We start from the raw sequence: 12,477 nt of genomic DNA on the forward strand, positions 1-12,477 counted from the left end.
GGTATTTCCTATTCTTTCTTGTATCAACTTAAGAGTTTGTGGTCTGATATTAAGATCCTTGATCCATTTTGAGTTAATCTTGGTATAGGGTGATATACATGGATCTAGTTTCAGTTTTTTGCAGACTGCTAACCAGTTTTCCCAGCAGTTTTTGTTGAAGAGGCTGCTATTTCTCCATCGTATGTTTTTAGCTCTTTTGTCAAAGACAAGTTGGTTATAGTTGTGTGGCTTCATATCTGGGTCTTCTGTTCAGTTCCACTGGTCTTCATGTCTGTTCTTGTGCCAGTACCATGCTGTTTTTATTGTTATTGCTTTGTAATATAGTTTGAAGTCAGGTATTGTGATACCTCCTGCATTGTTCTTTTGACTGAGTATTGCCTTGGCTATTTGTGGCCTCTTGTGTTTCCATATATATTTAACAGTAGATTTTTCAATCTCTTTAATGAATGTCATTGGAATTTTGATGGGAATTGCGTTAAACATGTAGATTACTTTTGGGATTATCGACATTTTTACTATGTTGATTCTACCAATCCATGAGCATGGGAGATCGCTCCACTTTCTATAGTCTTCCTCAGTCTCTTTCTTCAGAAGTGTACAGTTTTCCTTGTAGAGGTCGTTCACATCTTTTGTTAGGTTTACACCTAGGTATTTGATTTTGTTTGAAGCTATTGTAAATGGAATTGTTTTCATACATTCTTTTTCAGTTTGCTCATTGTTAGTGTATAGAAATGCTAATGATTTTTCTATGTTGATTTTATATCCTACTACCTTGCTATAGCTATTGATGATGTCTAGAAGCTTCTGAGTAGAGTTTTTTGTGCCAATATTTTATTGAGGATTTTTCATCTAGGTTCGTTAAAGAGATTGGCCTGTAATTCTCTTTTTTGTTATATCATTGTCTGGTTTTGGAATGAGTGTAATACTGGCTTCATAGAATGAGTTTGGCAGTGTTTCTTTCCTTTCTATTTCATGGAAAAGTTTGACCAGTGTTGGTATCAGTTCTTTAAAAGTCTGGTAGAATTCAGCTATGAATCTGTCAGCTCCTGGACTTTTCTGATTTGAAAGACTATTGCTGCTTCAATTTCATTACTTGTAGATCTGTTTAGATGATTAATATCTTTTTGGTTTAATTTTGGATGGTCATATGTGCCTAGAAATTTTTCCATTTCATTTAGATTTTCCAGTTTATTTGAATATAGGTTTTCAAAGTAGTCCCTGATAATTCCCTGGATTTCCTTGGTGTTTGTTGTAATCTCCCCTTTTCATTTCTAATTTTCTTAATTTGGGTCTTTTCCCTCCTCATTTTAGTCACATTTGTTAGAGGTTTGTCAATTTTATTTACTTTTCAAAGAACCAGCTTCTTGTTTAATTGATTCTTTGCATTTGTGTGTGTGTGTTTCGCTGATTTCAGCCCTATTTTTATTATTTCTCTCCTTCTGCTTATTTTAGGTTTAGCTTGTTCTTGTTTTTCTAGGAGTTTGAGATGCAGCATTAGGTTGCTTATGTGAGATCTTTCTGTGTTTTTAATATATATACTCATAGCTATAAACTTTCTTCTTTGGACTGCCTTTGCTGTGTCCCAAAGGTTCTGATAAATTGTGATTTCATTCTCATTAAATTCCAGGAACTTTTTGATTTCCTGCCTTATTTCTTTGATGACCCACTGGTCATGGAGCAATGTGCTGTTCAGTTTCCAGAATTTTTTCTGCTGTTTCTTTTGTTGTTGAGTTCTAGTTTAATTGCATTGTGGTCAGATAGTATGCAGTGGGTTATTTTAATTTTCTTATATTTGTTGAGACTTGCTTTTTGACCTAAAATGTGGTCTATTTTGGAGAAAGTTCCATGGGCTGCTGAGAAGAATGTATATTTTGCTGTTGCTGGATGGAATACTCTGTAGACATCTGTCAGGTCCATTTGATCTATGATGTCATTGTAAAGTTTCTTTATCGATTTTTTGGTCTGGATGACCTATCTATCGGTGATTGAGGAGTATTGAAGTCTCGGCCACCAATGTGTTGGGGTTTATCTGTGTTTTTAAGTCCAGTAGTATATGTTTAATGAAGTTGGGTACACCAACATTGGGTACATATAAGTTAATAATTTTCATTTCCTCTTGATGTATTGCTCCTTTTATTAGTATGAAGTGACCTCTTTGTCTCTTCTGACTAATTTAAGTTTGAGGTCTACTTTATCTGATATTAGTCAGAAGTATTTAATCTGAAGTATTGCTATGGCCTGTTTGCCTGGGCCATTAGCTTGGCAAATCTTCTTCTACCCTTTCACCTTAAGGCAATGCTTGTTTCTGTCTGTAAGGTGGGTTTCTTATAAACAACCAATTTTTTTAATCCAGTTTGCCAGTTGGTGTCTTTTGATGGGGGAGTTGAGGCCATTAACATTTAGTGTTAATACTGACAGATTTGTGGTGATTCCTGACATGTATTTGTTTTTGTTGTGTAAAGGTTTGTGTGTGTGCTACTCATTCTATGCTACTCTCTAATTACTTGTCTGCTCTTCTCTTGAGGTTTAATTATTCCCATTCTTTCCTGGCTATGTTTATTTTCATCTTGTTTGTGTAGGATTCCTTTCAAAATCTGTAGTGGTTTTTTAGTGGTCATGTATTGTTTTAGTTTCTGTTTATCATGGAAGGTTTTTATTCCTCCTTCAATTTTGAATGATAGCTTTGCTGGGTAGAGCATCCTAGGACTGAAATTGTTTTCTTTCAGTGCTCAGAATACTTCATTCCATCTGCTTCTTGCTTTTAAGGTTTCTCTCTTACAGCCTTCAAATCCTTGTTCTCTGTACTAATTATTTTAACTCTAATATGCTGTGGAGAGGTTCTATTTTGGTCCTGTCTGTTTGGTGTCCTTGAGGCTTCCTGTACCTAGATGGGACTCTCTTTCTTGAGAAAATTTCTTGGGAAATTTTGTGCTATTATTTTGTTGGATATATTACTTATACCTTTATCTTGCACCTGTTCTTCTTTAATGTCCATGATTCACAGGTTTGGTCATTTGATGGAATCAAATGCATACCCCTTTTGCATATATCAAATGTATACTCTTTCATACTCCTTTTGCAGTTCTTGAGTCTTCTGTCTGAGAATACTTCTGGGTTTTTTTGGTATCTCTTTTGTCTTTGAGCCCTGAAATTCTGTCTTCCACTTGTTCCAGTTTGCCGGAGTAGCTTTCAACTGTATTTTTTATTTGACTTAAGGAACTTTTTATTTTCAGGTTTTCTGTTTAATGCCTTTTTTTTTTTGAGACTTTCCATATCTTTGTTAAACTCCTCTTTCATATGTTGTACTGTCTTCTTTATTTTCATTTCTCTCTCATCTCCTTAGTTTCATTTCGAAGTTTGTTGAAATCCTCTTTGAGTTCATTTATTTGTTTCTGTGTCTTCTCAGGTTTTTAATTCATGTTCTCTTGGGATTCATTGAGTTGTTTTTGTATGTCCTCTTTAAGCTCATTGAACATTCTTATCATCATTCTTCTGACATCAGCAACTGAGGATTCATACCCTTCTCTTTCCACCAAATCCTCTATTGTGTTAGTGTTAGCTTTTTGAGGAGTCCTATTCTCCTGACTTCTTTTCCCCCCTTGTTTCCATTTTGTGCTTTGCTCATGTGTTGTTGATTAGTTATTTGGGGATTTTAATCACGAGGTATCTTTCCCTTAATTTCTGTGCTCTGACTAGCTTAGTTGTTAGCTAGGTTGTTGTAATATTTCTGTTCACTGACCTGAAGATTTAACTTAGCAATGACAAATTCAAAGATTCAATGCCAAATCAGTTATTTACATAATATATAAAAAACCCTTGGTGATATTATATATAAATAATGGGTATTGGGGAGATAACAGTTGTTTTCATAGAGATTGATACTTAGGTAAGTAAAATGATGACACTAGAAGAGGGGGCATGGAGAGGGGGATGGGACGAGGGGAAGAAGAGGTATGAGGTGTAGGGGCTACAGGGTAATAATAATAATATGTATAGAAAACACATGAAAAAATGCTCACCATCTCTAGCAATAAAGGAAATGCAAATTAAAACCACACCCCTGTTAGAATAGCCATCATTAGCAACACCACCAACAACAGGTATTGGCGAGGACGAGGGGAAAAGGAATCCTTTTACACTGCTGGTGGGAAAGCAAACTACTAAAACCATTCTGGAAAAAAATTTGGAAGCTTCTTGAAAATCTAAACATTGATCTACCATATGATCCAGCAATACCACTCTTGGGGATATACCCAAAAGAATATGACACAGGTTACTCCAGAAGCACTTGCACACCCATGTTTATTGCATCTCTATTCACAATAGCCAAGTTATGGAAACAGCCAAGATGCCCCACTACTGATGAATGGATTAAGAAAATGTGGTATTTATACACAATGGAATTTTATGCAGCCATGAAGAAGAATGAGATCTTATCATTCACAAGAAAATGGATGGAACTGGAGAACATCATCTGAGGAAGGTTAGCCAGGCCCAGAAGACCAAAAGTCATATGTTCTCCCTCATATACAGACATTAGATCAAGGGTAAACACAACAAAGGGACTGGACTTTGATCACATGATAAAGCAAGAGCACACAAGGAAGGTACAAGGATAGGTAAGGCACCCAAAAAACTAGATAGCATTTGTTGCCCTCAATGCAGAGAACCTAATGCAGAAACTTTAAAGCAACAGAGACCAATAGGAGAAGGGAACCAGGAACTAGAGAAAAGGTTAGTTCGAGAAGAATTAATTTAGAATGTAACACACATGTACAGGATGTACAGGAAAGCAATGCGAATAAACTCCCTGTATAGCTATCCTTATTTCAACTAGCAAAAACCCTTGGTCCTTCCTATTATTGCTTATACTCTTCAACAAAATTAGAGATAAGGGCAAAACAGTTTCTGCCTCGTAGCGAGGGGGTAGGGGGGGTAATGGAGGGGGCAGGGGAAAGGGAGAGAGCAGGGGGAAGGGATGGGAAATGACCCAAACACTGTATGCACATGTGAATAAAAGTAATTAAAACAAAATAATGTGTGTAAAAGTGTAGTTTAGTCATTGTGGGGGATGGTGCCATTGTCAGAGATTGCAGAGGGATAGGAAGGATGGGAGTAATGTATAAAGTTGGTATAATAGACTATTCAGTGAGTGGTTAGTTGTGGAGAAGGTAGGGACAGTGGAGAAGGTAGGGATAGTGGGGAGAAAAGGAAGGGGAGGAGAGGAAGGTAAGGAGAAGAAAAGAAGAAAAATTGCGGGAGAGAAAGGAAAGTGGAACAAGAGAGTTAAGAAAATTGAAATTTGGATACAATGGAAGGAGATAGGTAACAATAAATAATTTTTAAAACTTAGAAACATTGTATATATATATAAAATGTCCAAATTTCTTCCTTGCTATGGAGAGACGTGGGTTTCCTCTCAGTTCAGTGGGTGCTCTGGGCTCTTTCCTCTGAGTTGTAGTCCAGGTGCTGACCTTTCTGATACCCCTTTGTCTGTGTCTCTACCCTCCTTAAGGTTGACGTGCTGGGCTGTATGGCTATGGATGGTGCCCCTCTACCAGACAGCTTCGGGGGTCTGCTCAGGGTGTTTAAACCCAGGTTCTTCTTGGGGAAACAGGCCATTTGGGTTAGTTGTTTTTTGTAGGTGGTCTTCTGAAGTGGTCATGTGAGGAGCTGGTATGTGAAGTTACCAGCCTCTTCTGCCAGGAGGGCAAGCTAGGAGCTTGAATTGAGTTTTTTGGCCCACTGTTTTTTCCTTGGAAGTCTGTCAGTTTCAGCTCACTACCAGTTTTTCCAAGGTGATTGAATGCATTGTTATTTTTATCCAGACTTCAGCTAGGCTGTCCTACCCCCATGCAGGCTGGGTCAGTCAGCACTTCACCCCACCCCCACCAATTGGAGCTGAAATTTTCCCTCCGTTATTTTGGCCACCAATTTTGTCCAAGAGGGATGCAATCTGTCCACCAGCTGCTCCGGACTAGGAGGTTCCCTACACAGCAGATGATGTGGTGTGCTCACCTGGCAGGTTTGCAGTTTCACTTGGTGGTATGGGGGTCAGCTCCAGGACCGTTATTTTGGCCACCAATTTTGTCCAAGAGGGATGCAATCTGTCCACCAGCTGCTCCGGACTAGGAGGTTCCCTACACAGCAGATGATGTGGTGTGCTCACCTGGCAGGTTTGCAGTTTCACTTGGTGGTATGGGGGTCAGCTCCAGGACTGCTGTGCAAGCAGGTGGCAGGCAGGTTCTATATTTTGGTGGATCCCAGTAGTCCCAGATGCTTGCAGAACTCATTCTGCAGTTCTCTGCATTACATTTTTGCTCTTCCAAGGAGGAAAGAAAGGAGAGAGAGAGGGAGGAAGAAAGAAAAGAAAAAAAAATGGCTTTTCCAGCAGGCTTCTGGGGCTGTTTCATGCTATAAAAAGCTAATTTAAAGGACGGTTGTTGTACATTATGTGCACCCCTATGCATTGGTGATATCTTAGTTGGCAAAATAGCCAGATTACCCAATCCTTGCTACCATGAATCTGAAGAATTCCTTGGGAATTGTGAAAGCTGAGGGATCCAGGATCTGTCAGCTATTTGCCATCTTGGTCTCCCACCACTTTTCATTTTGAAATGAAGGGAGCTGGGGTAGCGTGGGGTACATGGGATACAGGGGTGCAAAATGAAGGAGGCTGTGCTCCCAGCTGCTGATGTTGCCAGATGTACTTGTCTGAGCCTGAATGTGAGTGCCCTTGGTTTTGCACCCTGGCAGCCTGCTTGACTCGCCCAGTCATGGCCCTGAAACTGAGGCCTGTGGAGGTTAAATGCTTTGCCCAAGATCACCTGTCTCATTGATTCAGGGCAGCTTCCAAGTTAGTTTCCTAAGGTTTGAAAATCTTACCAGGTTTAAGTGAGGGTATTAGGTAGATTGTTTCCAAATAGTGTTCTAAACAAGAATATTGTTTCATTTGTGGTTGGACCATTTCCTCCTGTCAGCTTCTCATGAATTGTTAATTCCCTTCCACAAGGCATTAGATGAACCGACGTCAGGGAACCTGCCTGAGTCTCAGCCTCTTCCTTCCCTGGACCTTGATGAACTTGAGTCAAGTATAGAGGACACCATAGTTGACCTTGGATATCATGGTATGTATTTTCATCAACTGTGAGCAACATGCTTGGCAGGCTCTACAGTGGACCTGGCCTCTGAGTGGAACCTGGATGTCTGTGACCACTTGCCATCAGCTTGCCAGGGCTGGGCGGTGACTAGGAAGAAAAGCAGAGAATCCAAGGGTTTTTCTGTTCTATCTTTTTTGTAATAGTGAAGACAAGTTGGGAACTTGCATCTGGTGAGGGACCGCTTCTAATTGGGTTAAACAATATCATCATTAACCCAACTTTGAAATGGTGTAGGACTGACTGCTCTAAAGTGCTGCCTCCCTCTCCTGTAAATGGTTCCCCTGACCCTCATAAATTGAATAAATGAAGCCAGGTTTGAGAAAGTCAACTATTAAGATGTGCTATCATTGCCAGAAAATAAGTGCCCAGATTTGTCACCCAACTAAAGATACATCATTGCCTAGTTGTTAAAAGCATGAGTTTTGGAGTTAAAAAAGGAAAAAAGAAAAAAAAAACTGGCCAGCTCAGGGAAGCCCCTGAGAACTTTTCTCTCCTGGTCTTATCCTTAAATTTATCCGTGAACAAGAATAATGATCCCTCCTTTCAGAGTTATTGTTAAGAACAAGTGAGATGAGGCACAGAAAGTGCTCTTGGATCAGTGCCCAACACACAGTAAGAGCTAAAGAAAGGAGCAGTTATGATACTTTGTGGGGAGCCTTCTCAGTCTTATATACCAGTGCCTAAAACAAAGAGCCAAGAATATTATAGGTACTTAACAAGTATTTCTTCACTGAATGAATGATATGTTAGTCTAGCCAAGATAAAACTAAAATGCGTGATTAATTTTGGAAAAACACCTACATGAAAGGAAATAGCGAAGGAACTAGGATGACTGTTTAAACATGGTGAAATCTTATTCCAAGTAAAAAGGGAGAAAGATTGGTGGATGGAGGGTACTGTTCTGCTATATAGGCAGAGGTAACAGGCTTCAGGAAGACTTTTAGCACAGTCATCCATCGGAGGCCTATCTTCATGTCCCTGCTGTGCTCCAACGGTGGCCCTCTGAGAGAATACAGGGTTGGGTATTGGAGCACAGCAGTTGGGGTCATTGGCCAGCTACACTCCCTGTGGTTGGAGGTCTACCAGGTGCATGCTCATGACTACTTAATGACATAACAACTGTCTTTGGCCTAAGTTAGTTCTTTTCTCAAAATGAGAATTAAAGTAGTGAAGCTTGGATCATTCAATCATGTCAGTACAAATTTGCACTTGGCATCTTCCTGATAGACCTGTTAGAGCTTGTGCTGTCTCCTTCAGCTGCACAGGGACTAGTTCCTGAAAGTAGCTCTATAGGTTAGCAATTTTTAGGTTCAAAATGGTGCCAAGGAAGCCAGCTTATAAAAGATGTCATTCACAAGCAAATATATGAATCAAGTGGATTTGTGTCTCAGACCATTTTTAGGTATTACTTTAACATAGTATTTAACATAATGTTAGTTTTCAAAAGTAAAATTTGGAAACCTAGAAATACTTCCATGGGATTTTCTTTCCAACCATAGAGGCTGAGACCTCTATTCTTAGACCACTGGCTTGTGCTGGGCTGGAGAGCAGAGCCATTGCTATGTAACATCAGAAGCCCCAGGAAAGGGTATTGAATGGGTCACCTAGCATCAAGAAGTCTGAGCCCAACCTCCTGACTTTGAATCGGAAAAAATACTTCTCAATGCACTTCAAGGATGCGAAGCTAAAGACATTAAATAATTTGCTCAAGAGCCATAGAGCCTCTTCTTTCTAGTGCAGCACCCTTTCCATATTCCTGCAAGATGATGGGTAGGAACAACACACTTACAAAGAACAGTCAAGCATGTTAAGTGAATTAGACTTTCATGAGGCAGAGGGTCTCTATGTTAACTTTTGTGAACTGCAGTAGACAAATTACTCCTGAGCTAGCTCTGATAACAAGTTTCAGCTGCTGCAGGGAGATTCTACAAGCTGGTGTTCTCCTTACCTCTCAGTTTGTCTTTTGTCATGGAGGCTTCATAATGGTAGACAATGTATTGATTTACTAGCCAAACCAAAAATGCTCAAATCTATTATCTTATTCTTTCTACAAGGAAGCCCTACTTAGGTCTCTATAATATTCTGCAAGATTTAAAACAAAACAAGGCATTCAGTAAGTTTTGAGTGTCACATGCATTATAAAAGACTTTGAACATTTATTTTTTCTTCTCTGTAAATTCATATTTCCTAAGTACTATTTTCTCTTAAAGATTAAATTGAAAAGGTACCTTAGAACTCTGAAAATGCAACGTTCAGGTTTGATAATTCACTAGAATGGTGAGAAACTACAAAATGACTAGTGATCACATAGCTTCATCATAACAGTTCAAAACATAGACTAAGTTGTTGATGAACTCAGAGGTAGTTCATTATTTTCCCAATGTTCTTTGCTTTTGAGGAGATTTGACACCAGCCTTTTGGCACCCAAAGAAAGTTTTTTATTTTATTTTTTATCTAACATGTGTATGAAATAAAATTACACAGTCAATTTTTTAAGCTCTTATATCAAATATCTAACCACTCTTTGATATTGAACTGGAAAAATCCCCTCTGGGATGTGTGGAGTTAATTATAGAGAAAGAATACAGGATAAAAATTATTTATATTTGATATACGTTTGGTTGGCTGTAGCTGATTTAATCTACCCAAAATCATGGGCAGCCATTATAATCGAATGAGAAAGCAGAACTGGAATGTTAAAGAAAATTTCCCTACTTAAGTCCTTATATGGAATTGATGATTTATTACAGGCTCATTTTTTGCCAGGCCCTTCCTTGAACTCTAGCCTTATTTTCAGCCAGTCACAGTTGAGTTTCAGAGCAGTATTTCTTGCAAATCTGAAATAGCCTGGGGCTCAGGAGCCTGGCTTACCCAGGGCAGTAACTCCTTAACTGATCCTTTCAGAAGTGGAGGCTGCCTGCTCCCACCTGACCAACTGCCACCTCTTAATTTCCCCTCAAGCCACTCTGCAGCAAATCCTGAGCCTCCTGTCAGTGCTTGCAAATATGGTGATTCGACTCAGTTTAATGTGATATGCTTTCTTTGTCTTAATTTTAAAAAAGAAAATCTCTACTGATTCTGTAATCCCACTTCTAGTTACTTGAGAAAACTGAAAACACATGCAGAAGATCTGTACACAAATGCCCTTAATGGTTGTATTCATAAGTACTAAAAATATGAAACAAGTTGAGCATCAACAGGTGAGTGGACAGACTTGTAGCTTGTTAGCACTGTGTATACTTGGCAATGAAAAAGAACAGCTACCAAAACACCCAAGAATCTGGATGAATATTAAAAACATGATGCTAATTGAAAAAAGTCTCAAATAAGAGTTTAAACTGAATGGTTTCATTTCTGTTGTCCAAGCTAAGCCAAAGAAGAAACACATCTCTAGACAAAAGGTTTTATTTGAGAGTGACACAGAAATTAGAATTACAATCTGGGACACCTGTGGAAAGCAGGATGGCCTCTGGTATGTCTAGAGAAAAAGGAACAGTTGGGGATTTTTTATTAGGACACAAGCTATTATGAAAGAATAGCTCACTGTCACTTTTGGTGCTTGGGGGAGCTGGCAAGCTCTGGCAAGTGACAGCAGTTACTATGTAAAGCTAATCTGAACGAATGGATCAAGAAAATGTGGTATCTATACATAATGGAATTTTATGCAGCCATGAAGAAGAACGAAATGTTTATCATTCGCTGGTAAATGTATGGAATTGGAGAACATCATTCTGAGTGAGGTTAGCCTGGCCCAAAAGACCAAAAATCGTATGTTCTCCCTCATATGTGGACATTAGATCATGGGCAAACACAACAAGGGGATTGGACTTTGAGTACATGATAAAGTGACAGCACACAAGGGAGGGGTGAGGATAGGTAAGAGACCTAAAAAATTAGCTAGCATTTGTTGCCCTTAATGCAGAGAAACTAAAGCAGATAACCTTAAAAGCAACTGAGGCCAATAGGAAAAGGGGACCAGGAACTAGAGAAAATGTTAGATAAAAAAGAATTAACCTAGAAGGTAACACACACGCATAGGAAATCAATGTGAGTCAATGCCCTGTATAGCTATCCTTATCTCAACAGTTGCTGGAAACCTGGGTATTTTTTCCCATGGTCTCTCTGCTTTATTTTAGATGGGTCTGAGAAGAATATTTTCATGTGTATATGTGTGTGATCAATTTCCACAGAGGTCTAGAACCAGCTGATTTCTATCTGTAGTGACAGAAAGAGACCAGTGATTGCCAGCAATGGTGCTGGTGGTAGTGGTGATGGGAGTGACTTCAGAAGGGAACAAAGGTGAAAGGAACACTTGATATCCTGACTGTAGTGATAATTAACCACATTTGAATATTTTTCAAACTCACTCAACTTACATTTTAAATGAATACGTTTTATTTCCCATAAACTATGTCTCAATAAGGTTAATTAATAGAAAAAAATATTACTAAGGTGTCCAGAATAAAAAGAACAACGAAAACCATAATGAGAATGCCCATCTGTCTTTATTTTACCTAATGAATGGCTGAGAGAGACATGAATAAAATTGTGGAGACAGAAAACACCTGGAATGATCTCTCGCTATCGCTCGACACATGAAGTCCTTAGTTCAAAGAAAATGATCATGGGGTTTGGGGTTTTCTTCAAATGTCAGGGGAACAACATTGTCATCCCCAAAGAGTGTTAACACAGTTTTGGGGTCTTTTCTTAGAAGGGGAATTGGTTATTTAGATGTATCCTTTGGCTCTTCTTTCTTCAGTCTTTGCTGTTGGAGAGCTCACATTTGAGTGGCAGACAACACTGCCAGCAGATCTGAAAAGACCTAGTGCCTACTAAGGCAGCCTGAGCATAATAGAACCAAAAGTGATAGCCCCACCCCAAACCCAGTCCATAACAGAGAAGCTGGTGGAGCTGCCTGGCTCTTCAACCCTCAGAATAGAAGACCAAATGCTGGGATCAGTTCCACATTCCTGCATCTCCCATCATTTCCAGAGTATTTGATGTCTTCAAGGCTTGAATTAGGGACACAAGCTGATTGTTTTATTTTGTATTTGTCACATGTTCCACTGGGTTACATTTGTCTTTTGGGATAGTGCTTCTATCTGACTCTAATATTTATTTCCAGGAATAATGGCCCCTGCAGTTACTTACTAATTTTCTGAGTTCTAAAGGTAAGTAGGATGAATGTCATATTGAATGAATATGTGCTGATTCTCTTCCCCAAGGCATATTTAATAACTTAGAGTTCTCCTTCTAGGCATGACAGATCTCTAGCTGAAATTTGAAAGATTATATCCAATTTGAAATATTAAAGTGG

At 39.0% G+C, this 12,477-nt stretch overlaps 1 protein-coding gene across 18 annotated transcripts in view; it reads left to right on the top strand.

Annotated features, from left to right (window-relative positions):
- Positions 1-12,477, top strand: part of Nek11 (NIMA related kinase 11) — a 295,994-nt gene that overhangs the window by 129,847 nt on the left and 153,670 nt on the right. For 13 of the 18 annotated variants that reach the window (XR_012443113.1, XM_074059130.1, XM_074059127.1 and 10 more), the window contains one exon: positions 7,013-7,127. Coding sequence is in view for 15 of the 18 variants with exons in the window: in XM_074059130.1 (XP_073915231.1) it covers positions 7,013-7,127 (115 nt within the window). In the remaining 3 variants the exon portion in view is untranslated. The other 5 variants (XR_012443114.1, XR_012443115.1, XM_074059135.1 and 2 more) reach the window with 3 other exon arrangements.

This window comes from Castor canadensis, chromosome 17 (genome assembly GCF_047511655.1).
Source record: "Castor canadensis chromosome 17, mCasCan1.hap1v2, whole genome shotgun sequence".
NCBI classification, from domain to species: domain Eukaryota; kingdom Metazoa; phylum Chordata; class Mammalia; order Rodentia; family Castoridae; genus Castor; species Castor canadensis.